Here is a 15,219-nt window from a genome sequence, read left to right as displayed (position 1 = left end):
GGGGAAGGGAGAGGGAGGGATCATGAACTGAAATCAATTCTCATGCATGTATGCGTTTGTCAGGATGAACCTGACTGCTATGTAAGTTTTTAAAAAAAGTTGTATTGCTAAAATAAAAAAAAAAAATTACTCTCCCTAAAAACAGTATAGTAGACACAGGGAACAAATAAGATCACAGCAGCACAACTTAAGTGTCTGTGATTTGATATCAAATCTCAAATATGTAACTGCTCCAAATATTCAGGGTTTTATTTACTACCAATCATTACTAAATTGACTTAATTCTCTGTCATGTTTATTTCTGTTTTCCAGAATAAATTACTATGTCTGTTTGAGAAGTATAAGTACAAATAAATGATAGGTATGAAGCAGGTCTTAGTGCTATTTAAAGAATAATGTGTATGACTCTGTCATTCCCCTGTCTAAGGCTGATTGTGAGGGCACACACACTCAACCTTGCTTTGAATGATCCCTTTTGGCTCTATTACTGGAGACGACAGTTGATTTTTCACTCTTATTGAAGTTAGTAGCCTACTTTGTTCTAATCCCAGGATCACGTCAGCATTCTGTAGATTGGTACTGATAGTTTGTTTTAATGCTGAAAACATAATTGATGGTGATGCTATAACCACAGACATAGCATTTTTCTGCAGTACTGGGGTGGGACCCAGAGCCTCAGGCATGCTGGGCAAGCACTCTACCACTTAGCTACTCCCCCATCCTCAATCATGGGAAATCTTTGAGTAACCACATTTGATAGACATAAACTATATATTCTGAAGATAGTCCTGTATTCAGTGAGACACTTTTAGTTGAAAATTTTGCCTCACAAAACTAATGATGGTATGTAGACGTATGGAAATTCCTTGTTAATAGTCTCTTTAGGAATGTGGCAGGATATATTTGAGATTCGGAACACGCTTCAGTTTCATGTTTTGACTTACACATGCCAAATTGTGAATTTCTGTGGAATCTCGGACCCATGAAAGAAACCCAACTTAAATATCGTCTGGCTTTCAGCTTGGAGTTACTAGCAGCATAGTTTAAAAATGCCTCAATAAGTAAATCCAAATTGAATGCATATGTCTCTCTAGTTCCAGATATTCATGTTGTTCTTTCTTAGCAGTTTCCTGGAAAAAAGTCTGGGAATTCATCTTCAGTTCCTGTCATCAAACTTTTTAGACAGTTATTTGTTAATCAATGACTTCTTTTGAAGCAAGAACATTGTACACAATATTCCCCGTGCAGAGTTTTAAAGTGGGTAAGCTTTTGAAGGACCACATTGAGGCTTAGGATAAAATAAAAAGGAAGGCTTGGGAAATTGCCAGATCTCCCCAAGATGGACGTGGATTTAAGTTGATTCTCAGGCCAGTAGTACTTTCTGACACCTTCCTGCTCAGATTGAAGTAACTCTAGGCATCAGGTTGGAGAGAGAGGAATTGAAGCCTAAAAGGAGGTTCAGGTTGCCAATCTAACTTCTTCCCAGACTCTAGGTAGAGTACAAACATGGACATATCAGAGATTTTATAAAAGAAGTGAAGCGTTTCACAGGGTGAAGTTGTATTGAGAAATAATTAAGTAGAAAATGATTCATCGCTCTTCCTTGAAATATCTGAAAAATATTGACAGTAACAAAAATAGAGAGTTGTTAAGAAAATATGATTAATTCATGCCTGGTTTTTTATGTTCAGCAATTAATAGGCCAAATAGTCTGAGTTATATGGTACATGAAGGGTAAAGAGGTTAGAATTACTGGCGAGGGGTTTGGGTGGGGGTGGGGAGGATAAATCAATACTTGCCAGTTTCTGTTGCACAGTGAAATCAGCAAGGTAACAAGGGTAAGCTCAGGGGATCCTGAATGAACAGAAAGAGGTGACTTCATTGAGGAAGAGAACCACATGATTGGTGGCTCAGCAGGTTCTCAAAGTCACTAGGAAGAACTCTGTACCATTTCCCTGTCCCCAGTAAGCTTTGGAGTTTTACAGGGACCTCCCCAGTTCTGTTGTGAGCTTCATGATGGGCAACGACCCCTTCCTACTTATCCTGCTCATACGAAGCACTAAGAGCATATTTTAATTGAATAAAAGATGGACTTCTGAGATGGTATATTGAGGCCCTCTTTAAGAGGTGATTAAAGAGGGCCTAGGAGACTTCAGGAAAAATGATCTTAGTGGATCTACAGACTGGATGATGATGACATGTGACCATTTTTATGATCTCAATTAGCTTAAAGAAATTTAACCAATTGTTCAATTCGTAGGCAATGAACATAATTGAGAAATTTTGTGGTAGACAAACGTCCATAAGACACTATCAATGTACAGTACCAAGGATTAGGCCATCCTCATCCTTGAGTTAAGATATGCAGTCCTTCTCAAGGAGAGAACAGAATAATGAGGGATACGGACGAGTAAACCAGGAATTTAAGCAGAGTGCAAACAGGCCGTTGCATGCATCAGTACCATTATGAATAGGTCAGCCACCCTCTGGGTCCTCTGTGCTGTCGTCTTGGGCACTGTTAGTCAACATAACTAGAACTGGTTTGAAAGAACATTTCACTTGCTGAATACCCCGTGTATTATCAGTGATTAGGAGTGCTTCATGACCCTGGGCAAGGAAAGCATAATCACATTGAAAATAAACAGAACATAAGATGGCCCCACAGGTTTATCTATAGCACAATCTGGTCATGAGTCTTCATGATAATTGGTACCACTTTGTCATGTGTAGCACTATGTTAAAAAACATCACTCACTAATTTCGTTGTCACAGACTCATGCATAACTGAAGCTTCCCTGTTCCAAAAGGCTGCTTCCTTCTTTTTCTTTTTTAAATTTTATTTCTATTACCCATTTTAAATGAAATACAGATTAGATTCTATTTCATTTATACATTCAGTGGACATTTGGAAGGGATATTTATGAACCAAAAACTATACTTAAGACACAGTCATCCTTGCCTTTAAGAAGTCCACATCCTAGGGTTGGAGAGGCCAGAAGTGACAGACTATAACAGAGATGTGTGTGGGCAGAGGAAGAGAGCACAGCATTCACAGATGAAAACTATTTCTCAACATTATTCTGTTGGGAATTCCTTGCACCTCCAGTATGCCTAAAACAAGGGTAGCTTTGGGTCTAATCTTTGACATGGCTATTTTTGTAGGTTGAAAGGTTGAACATTGGCTATTACACATGGCTCATCCTAAATAGTTTCTCTCTCTTAACAATTCAGCTTGTCCTGTGGCTTCTTCGATGGACAAATGCTATACTTGGACTGCAAAATAAATGTCTGACCATTTAAAATAGCTTTTCCTTATTGTATATCTGATACAAAAACAGAAGAGCTTTTTTTTTTCCCCCGCAAGCATTTGAAACTCTCTTTTAAATTCCAGATATTAATGAGTGTGAACAGCCAGGGCTCTGTGGGCCTCACGGGGAGTGTCTAAACACAGATGGTTCCTTCCACTGTGCCTGTGAGCAGGGCTTCTCCATTTCTGCGGACGGCCGCACATGTGAAGGTAAGATAAACCATACAAAATTGTATTGCTGCTGTGTGATAAAGCAGACAGGAGACTGTTTTCCATTTAAACAGGTCAAGACTGAGACTCTAAGAGGTGCTCATAATTCAAGGCCTTGAAGTTTATAGGTAGCAAGGTGACGTATGCTGGAAAGCACAACTCAGGAGTTGCTGGGATTTACAGACTGGATAACGCAAAGTGATGGTGCCAAAGACACTCGCAGGTGGTTTCAATAATGGTACTAAATTAATGAATCGAAATATGCAGGAGCCGATGCTTTTCTGTGCATGTTAAAAACCTGAAGGTACATGGTGGCACCTTCCCTGTCACCCCCTTAGACCCTGCCTGTTTTAATTGCACTTCATGTAGACCATCTTGATCATTCTGTTTCTTAAAAGTGATGTCTCATTTGATTTCTCTGTACCATTTGTGCAGAGATTTTCTAGAATTATTCCTCTAATATCCTTACCTCTAAGCTACTATATTTTTCTTACCTGTTAGTATTTATGATCACTGAAAGCTCTAAATATGTTGAAAGATATTGAGCTAGCACTGTTGCTTTCCCTTTGCAGTCTCTATGTTTGCAGGGATACAACACTGATCTTGAGAGTTGTGTTCTTGATGACTTGTTCCAATTTGATAAATGGAGGAGTAATTTATCTGAATCTTTTAAAAAAGTATACTGAGAATATTCCCACAATTGTCACTTCAGTCCATCTTTTGAGAATCTAGTTGATTGAAATCCAACTACATTTTAAAAGAAGTACATTGCAAAAGTTCTGTTCTAGGCCTACAATAGTACCCAGAGTCTTTGTTCTAAAAAAAAAAAAAAAAAAAAAAAATACTGCAACAGGATGTGTCTGCTTTCCTTGCTAGTACCACAGTGAAACCATGCCAAGGGCCAGCGACCAGGTTCAGCTGAAAACAATTATTATATTGGGAGGAATAAACTGATCTTATAAAAAGCAGGAGATTGTTGAAATTGCTCTCCTGCTGAGCAGACAAAACATGGAGGCCAGATTTGGCTTCAAATGGAAGAGAGATAGTGCAGGGAGGGGTTAGAGCAAACAGATCGAGAGATTTGGAAGGAATCAGAAGTTGGAAAATAAAGGGAAGCATCACAATAATGTGGGCGATGAGAGATTTACAAGGAATCCATGCTTCGGTGGTTCACGTTTTATGTTGTTTATATTTAGCGCCCCGAGAGTAGAGCTTTTAGAAAAGACCCCGCGTGAATGCACACGTGCTTCTGAAGAGCACACTGTTCCCCAGCTGAGGAGGGTGCTAGCCTATCTGGGTGACCAGTAAAACAGATCTGCAGTCCCCACATTCCTGAGAGGCCACTTTGCTTCTTCACTTAGCTCTCAATGATGGGTAATAAAGTCTTCCATCTCTGAGAAGTGATCCAGGATACAATGGCTGGCTCTTGTGCCATGAAAAACTATATTCAGAAAAAAATAAGTCACGTCCAGTGCTCACGAATCAAAGCTATTGTTCCAGATGAATACACCAAACATAAATATATCCATATTTATTTTGTCTTTTGTACTCAACTGATTTTTCTTCTGTAACTTTCTAAACACTGATTTCTGCAGCCGAAGAGTTATATAATCTCTCTAATTTAGTTACGGTTCTAATTTTGTTGGTCATGTACTTGGCAAAGACTTGGATTTAAAAATGTGTCTTTAGAAACCTTCTAATGCTTTATAAATTACTTTACTCATTGAGCATTCTCTCTTTGATACTTGGTCTGTATCTTATTCCAAAAACTGGACAATTTTATGAGTAATAAAAATAGGTAATTTAGTATATTATGCTGATATATGGTAATATAACTAGAAATCTTCCTAATTATTAAGCATGCTATCCTCTTTCTTGAAAAAGTTCTGCAAGGATTTCGCTTTTTATGGGCTTGGTCTAGTGTACTAAATTGGTCCAAATTTTCTTTTGTTGGACTTAGTCTGAAGCTTATGGCAGTAGTACTATGTCCTGATTCTACCCCTGGCTTTGGTGTAGGACAAAGCCAGCTCATGTGATCAGCCTTTAGGAATGGAGCTGATGTGCACAGTACTTGAATTAACACTGACAAGTGGCTGGCACCCTTATCACATACCCGATCGCCAGCTTCCCTCCAAGCCTCTGATGAGACTGGCTGAAGCACTGTTAGTGCAAGGGCTGGCATGTCCTGCTCCAACAAGATGAAAAACCCAACATAGCTGAAAGGAGAGAGGTCCCTCCCTGATTCCCCATGCCTTGGACAATAGAAGGGCAAATTCTGTCATTCTGAACAATCTGAATTAGCACGACAAGTTCTATAGAAACATTAGAGGTACCATGGGGTCCTCCTTTTCCCTTGCTCCTGGGAACAGTACATGGGGTGGGAAGCAGAAATACCTTGGTTCTCCCACATGAGATAAAAAACAGTGTACTGGAGTTCTAGTGACGTGGGAAGAAGTAGGTGGGTGAGTTCTTGTTATCATTTTATTTATTCACTGAAACATTAGCTGAGTGTGTCTGGGGCCAGGCACAGTTCTAAGGGCAGAACACACACAGTTCTTGTCCATAGGGAGTCTGCATTCCAGGAGAGGAATCGGGGACACATAAATAAATAGTACATGTAAGATAACTATGTGTTTAAAGAATATGACATTGTTGCACTTGTGGATACAATTAAGTATAGGATGTGACATACCATATATAATAAAACGGTTAGTTATTTTTCTCAAACCCCAGAGTTGGATGCCAGGAAAACATGTGGCAACAGGAGGAGGCTTTGGATCGAGGTCCTCTTCTGTGTTCATGGGACATCTCTCAGTTGTAGTTCATTTCCTCCTGCCACCTTCTTTTCATCCTGTTTTAGTTGGCTTTTTTTTTTTTTTCTGCTGTGACTAAAGGACCCAACCAGCATAATTGTAGAGGAGGAAATGTTTATTTGGATTTCAGAAGTCTAGGTCCATAGGAGGCTGGCTCCATCCCTCGGGACTCAAGGTGAGGCAGGACCTCATGGCGGAAGAGTTTGGCAGAGGCAAGCACCTCACATGAAGACCAGGAAGCAGGGAGAGAGTTCACTTGGCACATACAAATATATACCCAAAGCCACGCCCCAATGCCCACCTTCTCCAGCCACTCCCTACCACTTCAGTTACCACTCAGTTAATCCCTACCAGGGGATTAAATCACTGATTAGGTTAAGACTCTTACAGCCCAATCCTTTCTCCTCCAAACCTTCTTGCATTGTCTCATGTGTGAGCTTTTAGGGGACACCTTACATCCAAACCATTATACACCCTCTGGCCAGAGCTTTTATATTGTGGATAAAAAGGAAGTTTTTCAGTTCTCACTCCTTTCACTACCTTGTACCCCATCTTACCACATCCACTTGTTTGAAAAAATCCCCAGTTCTTTTGCTCTTTGCTTTTTCCTGGTGTCATGGAATTTTAATCCATAGGAGATATTTGCCATTGTGTTCATAAGCTGAGTCTGGGGATGGTTTTCTCATTATCAGCAGAATGTGTGTGAGTGGAAGAGAGGAGCTGTCGGATTCCCAAGGGTCACCATGTCTGCCCCCTGGTCTCTGATTTTGTGACACTTCTGACACATGTCCCCTTCTACCCTGCACTTGGCTGGAAGTGACTGTGCCCTCCCCTTTATTGTATGCAGTTGAATGAGAGTTTGACCCCAGTAGAGTTGGGATATACCTGTCTTTGAGTTTTAGAGTGCCCTCCAGCCCCCCATTCCTATGATAAAGTGACCATGTTGGTCTTAAAGGGACCCTGTGGTCACCCAGCCACACGATGGGGCACCACAAAAGATGCCCACAAAGTTAGGCATCTTTTCCTCCACTGTTTGCCCTGCTTGACCGTCATGGTGAGGTGGGCTTCCAAATTTTGCCGAAAACATTTCCCAAGTCCTGATCTTTGAAAGGCATTCTCATTCATTCGTATATCCCACAAACACTTATTGTTAATGATGTGCCAGCCACTGTCCTAAGTACTGGGGCTATGCCACTGAACAGCAATAACACAAAAAATGTCCCTGATTTCATGGAGGCAGTAAACTGATGATGAGTAAGAGATATAAGATGTTAGAGTGATAAACCTCATGAGAAAAGTAAAACATACAGTTAAGTAAGGAAGAATTTGAGGGCAGGACAAGAAGGGATGCTGGTGTGATACTAACTAGGGAGGTCAGACCTAATCAGTGCATTAATCCCCTGTTAGGGATTAAGTGGTTGGTAACTGAAGGCAGATAGGGTGTGCTGTAGGAAGTGGGTCCCTGGAGCCCTGCCTTTGGGTTCCTATGAGCAGAATTCTCTCTCTGCTATCTGGTGCCATCTCCTGAACTGCTTCCCTCTGTTGTGTTCTTCCACCCTGATATTCTCCTCACCTCTGTCTCAGAAGTATAGAGTCAGCTGACCATGGACTAAACCTCTGAAACTGTGAGCACTGAGTAAACTTTTCCTCCTCTAAAATAGTTCTTTGGTCACAGCAGCAAAAAATTTGACCAAAACACTGAGAGACAGCAGTGGGGGAGAAGAGGATCTATGGAAACTGTAATTTTGTTAGGAATCTAAAAAGCTTTTTTAAATAGTCTGTTTTAAAAATCAGACATCATTCTGGTATTACTTAATTTTTATTGGAAAGGAAAAAATCAAAGCCTTTCATTTTGATTCTGTATTTCACTCCTGTGTTTCCCTCCCCTGGATGAGGATGGTATTATTGTTTGTTGTTTTTCAAAATAAGTACCCTGGACTGAGTAAGCGATAAACAGGTTCAGCTCATAGTTTTCAAAACTATTTTAATGTTGATTGAGAATTTGAGACCTACCAGATTGAGGGGGGACTTGTTGTAGCATTCAGCCAGAATTCTAACTCATACGGCATTTTACCCAGAGTATGCACAGAATTAAGTCCTGTCGTTAAAGACCTGTAGAGATTCTAACCCTGTAATCCTTTAAGGTATTTCCTATGAAATCACTCATTGATAATGTATTTATCAAAAATGGAAAACATAACAAAAGCACTTGGTAAAGATGGCTGGCTTCTTGAACCTTACAGAGCACAGCAGTGTCAGTAGGACTTAGGCTCCAAACTCTCAGGCTAATTTTGTGTTCATTGACAACCAGAAAGCACAGGAAGCGCAACTTCACCGCATCAAAGAAAGTGAATTGGGAGCAAGTGTGGTTTGTGTTCAGATCTTCAGGTACATTTTCTATGAACAGTGTAGAGTGAACGTCTAAAACCCTTCTTGACCATGCTCCAAAGCAATTGGTGGTTTTGTGGCATGAAGACAGAACTTCATATCCATCACTAAGAGAAAATATTTTTGAAAATGATTTAGCCAAGTAGGACACCAAAGTGTTCTGACACAATAATATATTACATCTGGCTGCTTGGCCCAAAGATTTTTAGGTTTTTTTTTAGTAATTTTAGGGTCTGAAATTGAAAAATCTAAGCGAATACAAATCGAGTGCTTCTTATCTTTCTAAAGGGAGTTTGACTGTAGGATCCACTGCCTCTCACATGTAAAAAGAAGAGAGAAAGGCTCAGTCAACATTCCAGGTAAAGGAAGGGGCTTCGAAAGGGCTCCTGTTCACACTCACTCTTCCTGTGAATGTACTTCTGCAGAAGTGAGTGGAAATGGGTGTTTAAATCATTAGGGAGAGAGCTGAGGAAATTTTGCTGGAATAAGCTGTTTTTGGACCTGGAATACAGATTTTCCATGCATTGCTTGTCTTCTGTATATCAACATTGGTATGAAGAAATTCATAACAGAAGCAAAACACCAAGAGCTCTCCCCTAAGCCTTTTCATCACTGCTGACCTTTTACGACCCCAGAGCTATGGAAAATCAGCTCTTCATAGAAGGAGAAGTAAACACTTTCCTTGCAGCCAAAAAAAGTAGACGTGAGATTGCCAAAAAGCAAAGCCTATGAAGAGGCAAGCTGACCCTGTGCACCTCAGACACACCCGCCCTGCCGTGGGCACTGGGCTTTGTACAGCTTGTTGGTGAGTTTATGTCAATTACAACCAAAGCTGTTAATAACAACGGAAGGTCATAGAAGGCCATTGTGAGTAGTATTTTAGTATTCTAGATCTAAATTGTAATGTGTCTTATGTCCATTCCAGAAACTGTAGCTTATTAGGCATCTTACTTATAGGCCATTCAGTTTTATTCCCTGGGTGAGTGGACTGGAGGTAGTTTGTATATCTTATTCCGTGACTTTATTAAAACAATAGCAATGATGATGATGATGATGATGATACTGTCTAGCATTCATTTAGTTGTTGTTCTGAGCCAGGCACTATGCTAAATGCATTATACCTTTTATTTCCCATTTAATTTTCACAACAAACCAAAAGGCTAAGTATTAATCAATATGCTTTTAGCTGCAATAAACATCTTGAAATGAGGAAATTTATTATGCTAATAAGAAGTGCCAGAGATTGCCACTTCTCATATCCTTGGTGTCTTTATTCAAATGCTGGTTCTCAATGAGCCCTTTTCTGACCTCCTCTTCTCAGACTGACTTTCCTCTTAATGAACTCATTCACTTTCTGTTTTTCTTTTTTATTTTTTATACTTATTGCCACCTTATTCTACGTCTTTTTGGATTTGCCATTCATTGTCAGGCTCTACTGCTAAACTCTTAAAGCCAGGGAGACAGGGATCATTTTCTGTACTGTTCAGATCTCTTCGTGCCACTGGGAATAGTTAAGTTAGGAATATTAGTGAAGGGATGAATGAAGGGAGAAAGAGTGATCTATAGTTCATCCTGGACTATTAGGAAACATCTGTAATAAGATCACACATCAAGTGTGTTGTACACTTTTACAAAGCCTTCCCTATTTTCTGAAGACATAGTTCCATAAAGCATACCCTGAATGACAGTGGGGTATAGTGATAGTTGAGAAATTCAGTTGTAGAGTTTTGAGTTCATGAATTTGAACTCTTGCTCCAGCACTTGTAAGCTGTGTAAGTTTGGATAAGTTTCTAAAGCCCAAGGTGCCTCCATTCCCTTCTTGTAGAATGAGGTTAACAGTAGCGCCTCCACGGGCTTGAAGTGCACTGGCACACGTCTACCTGGAGTGGAGCCTGGCCAGAGAACATGCTCAGTGATCATAGTTATTGTCACCACCTTAGGGCTGGGGATGTGGCTCAGTGGTAGAGTGCTTGCTTGGCATGTGTAAGGCCCTGGGTTCAATCCCCAAAAAATAAACATAAAAGTTATTGCTATTCTTATACTGGTACCTTACTTGCTGTTACTTGCTTCTTTAGTATGTACACATCTAAAAGAAGGGAGCATTTAACACCTATTTATTTTTTGCATTAGCAGTGCTTATAAAATAGGCAACGTATTTAAGTTAAGTAAACACTTGTGAATGAAATTGTCTGGTAGTTACAAGTCCAGACCTGGATATCAACACGTTACCATTTTTAAACTCAGAACTTATTTAAAGTCATGGAAGAGAGCGTAGTGACTTGTTTATATATAATTTTCTGTAACTGTTCATTCTTTGTTTCCCTTTGAGTTTCAAATGGCTGATTTTCTCCATTTGCCCACCACGTGTTTCAAGTTTGAGATGATTGTTTCATGTGTCAGTTGCTGGTAAATTGACAGCTAATGCCGATGTTGTTTGCACTTGAACATTGGAGCTGTTATTTCTAGAGGTACATTGCCTACATTCTGTGGTTTCATAACTGATCTTTCTTGGCCTCCTATTTGAATATAGAAGGAGAAAAATTAGAATAGTAAAAAAATGACAACTTTTTTGGCTGATTTTATATTGCCACAGGGGCCTATGTGTCAAAAAGATAAATCTGGGGTTTGGTATGTTTGGCCGATACTAAAGGCTTTCTTCTAGTCCTCATTAGCAGCACCTCTTAGCACAAGAAAGACTATATGAAACGAAAATGCACAGCATGGCTCTACATTTAGAATAAACTTTTTAAAAACCTTGGGTATAAAAATGCAAAGCTATTAAATCAATGCAAATATAAAAACAAAATATATATTTCACATATGTTGTCTTTTGTGATAAAGGAAACATGCGACTGAAACTCAGGATATTTTCCGTTGGTGTCTCAAGAACTTTTTCTGAATAGCATAGAATTTATTTATAATGGAGCTAAAACACTCTACTTTTTGTGACAGTCCATTATAGAATAATAAATTATAATTCACTACCTACAGGAGTATAAAATTGTTTTCTTTTTTTTTAAACAATTTGAAGGTGTGCTTTTATGTTTTTCCATTAAAATATTTAGAGGTACTTCATTTCTGTGTAAATTTAAATCCTTTGCATACACTTCCAGTTTTCATATAATATTCTCTCAGCCTTGGTGGGAAGAAAGAGGAAGAAAGTATGCATTTTTAAAAATTCATAAATATACTCTGATTGTTTTTTTCCTCTAAAGAAAGACAGATGACTGTGTTTACAGGTTTCGCATTTGTGAAAAGAAAAACTGTTTTTGTGTTTCATTAAAAATATACGAGAAGAGGGCTCGCCTAGGATGTGTGAGGCTCTGGGTTTGATCCTCAGCACCACATAAAAATATAATAAAAATATTGTGTCCACATATAACTAAATTTTTTTTAATATTATATATATGTGTGTAAATATATATTATATATTTATACTGTTTTTCTCAACCTAACTCAGAATTTTTTAATTTAACCAGATGCTGAGTTTGGGCATTTTAGCGTGTAGTGTCAGGCTCTGTTGTACCAGCACACACATCCAGCGGCTTCCCCATGTAGCACCCTAGCTCCACCTTGTATCTGTTCCGTAGAAGGGATAATCCCAGCACAACCTGGATGCTTTTGAAGCTGCTTAATGACACAAATGACCTTTCCAGATATAAAACCTGAACTTTGTGAGTTCCTTCAGTGAGTAAAACTGTTTGGGTCAGACCGCTTTTTCCGTTTTCTTGGTCATTTATAGAATGAGCTTGTCAGTATAGTTTAAATTGTAAAACTTGACAAACTCATTTTGGGTTTTATTTTCAAGCAGTTAATGTAGCATGACTTCATTCCTAAAGATTTTTATTCTTGACCTTAGTTTGGATGAGACAATCTTCTGTACAGTCATCCTACTTCTAAAGCCTATTGTGAATGAGAATCAGGAGTATATTTCACATACTTAAACAAATTTTAGGATGCTTTTGGGTGTTCAAAAAAAAATCACAAAGTTTAAAAAAATCATTGATTCTATATTTTACCCTTATGTAAAAGAGCATTTTACTAACTGTTTATTTTGAAATGTATGAATGTGCATGTGGAGTGGGGAAGGAGGCCAGGACTAGGAGCCACTTTTAGGGGCTCAGTGGGCTGTGGGAAGGGTCAGGGAGGTGAGCTCCCTGAGGAGCTGGGCTGATCCATCTCAGCACCTCAACATGAATGCTTGCCCGTAAAATATGACCTACCTTCTGAAGGTGAAGTGCGTCTAACTCCACTTTGCACTGTTTAAATTGTCATAATTCCAAAGCTCCATATACATATACTAGAATATTAGGGTTTCAGTTTATTCTGACTATAGCAGTACTATCATAATTCTAAAATGGTGATAAAATGATTCTATCATAGTTCTCCATCACTTCTATAAGACTAAGAAACATTAGAATACTGGGACACAGTATTTAAATAATGTCCTTGCCTTGCAATGGATCAGGTAGAAATGTAGGTAAATTTTTAAGGAAAAATCTACTGAGTTACATATGTTCTCTTATTTTTGGTTGTATCCTTAAAAGAAAAAAAGTACTTTAACTTCATTTTACAGTTAGAGAAAGATAAGTTTTGGAATGACTTAAAATAAGCAGCTAGGAAGTGGTGATAAGGGTTATCATTCAGAGCTCCCTAATATTGAATCTAGTATGTAATCCACAATACCTCTTACCCATGGGAAATAGAGAAACAAAGTGAGCTTTTGAAATGGTAAGGCTTTTCTTTAGCCAGGAAATGCAGCAGTGTAGATTAGCTTCTTTTTAAATCGATGTTTGAAATGCATGTAGAAAAGTGCATAAATCATAGGGTAATACTTGCTAAACTTTTGCAGAGTCCCTCTGACCCATCCCTCAGACTTCCTCATGATACTTCCTATCCTCATTCCCAGTTTCCCTGTGCCTCATTAACCATTATTCTGACTTTATCACTATGGATTCATTTTGTCTAATTTTGAACATTATATAAATGGAATCATATAACATGTTCTCCTTGATGTCTGGCTTTCTTCATTCAATATTATGATTATCAGCTTCATCTATCTAGTTTGCTGTGTCAGTTCATTTTTTTCACTGCTATATAGTAATTCATTTGATGAATATTCTATAATTATGCATCTATTCTACAACTGATGGTCATTTGAGTTGCTTTAAGCCTGGGGCTATTGTGAATGAAGCTCCTATGGATATTCTTGAACATGTCTTTTGAGAGATGTGACCACTCATTTCGGTGGATATCACCTAGAAGTTATATTGCAATGTAGTTGCTGGGTTCCAGATACAGCCAGGTTTTCAGAGTAGTTCATGCTGCCATTAGTGAAGTGTGAGAGTTCCAGATCCACATTCTTGTCAGTAATAGGTACACCATTCCTTTTCAGTTTAGCCATGCTAAGAAAAGGTGTCTTCTTATAATGCAAGTTCACATTTTCCTGCTGAAGACTAATATTTAACCACTTTTCAAACCCTTATTGAGTGTTGTTTCAGCTGTCAAATGCTACCTACTATACCTCATCAAAACAAAGCACACAAAACAATTCTCTTATCTCTTCAGATAAACCCAAGTTCTTAATTTTAAGGAAATCCAATGTTTTAATTATTTCATTTGAGATCAGTATTTTGCATGTCCAAAATCTTTGCAAACCCTAAAGTCATTAAGATATTTTTTTTGTGGAGGGGGTTACTGGGAATTGAACCCAGGGGCACTCAGCCAGTGAGCCACATCCCGGCCCTATTTTGTGTTTTATTTAGAGACAGGGTCTCACTGAGTTGCTTAGAGCCTTTCTTTTGCTGAGGCTGGTTTTGAACTCTTCATCCTCCTCCCTCAGCCTCCCAAGCTGCTGGGATTCCAGGTACACACCACTACACCAAGCAAAGTATTCTTTTATGTTGTTTTCTGAAAATTTTTTCCTTTGAATTTTACATTCAGATTCATAATTCACCTGAAACTGAGTTTTGTTTTTGGCATAAAATAGAGATCATGATTTCCTTTTTTTCCTAGATGAATGCCACATTGAGTCATCAGTACTTTTTGAAAACAGTGCCCTTTTCCCACCAATTTGCAACTGTGCAAGAACCATGTGGTCAAATATCTGTGAGCCTATTTCCGGTTGACTCCATTCTATAGGTTTATTTATCTATTCTTGCACCAATATCACATTGTTGGGCTGGGATTGTGGCTCAGCAGTAGAGTGCTTGCCTAGCACGGGTGGAACCCGGGTTCAATCCTCAGCACCACATTAAAAAATAAAGGCATTGTGTTGTGTCCATCTACACCCAATATCATATTGTCTTAATTATAATAGCTTAATAGTGGATTTCAGTATTTGTTGCTGTAAGTGATAAATTCTTCAATTTTGTTTTTTAGTTTGTCATAGATGTTCTTGGCCTTTTGTATTTCTACACAGATTTGATAATCAGATTAACAGTTTTCAAACACAGATTAAAAAAAACTATCCTGGGAATTTTATTTGAATTGCATTGAATC

The 15,219-nt window shown here is 38.7% G+C and overlaps 1 protein-coding gene across 7 annotated transcripts in view; it reads left to right on the top strand.

Moving 5' to 3' along the window:
• LTBP1 (latent transforming growth factor beta binding protein 1) overlaps nt 1–15,219 on the top strand; it is a 416,025-nt gene that overhangs the window by 334,178 nt on the left and 66,628 nt on the right. For all 7 annotated transcript variants that reach the window (XM_081264902.1, XM_081264904.1, XM_081264903.1 and 4 more), the window contains one exon: nt 3,392–3,517. In XM_081264902.1, coding sequence (XP_081121028.1) covers nt 3,392–3,517 — 126 coding nt within the window. The remainder of the gene's footprint in view (nt 1–3,391; nt 3,518–15,219) is intronic.

The sequence above is a fragment of the Spermophilus citellus genome, assembly GCF_964194105.1.
Source record: "Spermophilus citellus genome assembly, chromosome: 13".
Lineage (NCBI taxonomy): Eukaryota > Metazoa > Chordata > Mammalia > Rodentia > Sciuridae > Spermophilus > Spermophilus citellus.
Note: the sequence above shows the minus strand (reverse complement) of the source record. Positions and strands in the feature narration are given on the sequence as shown.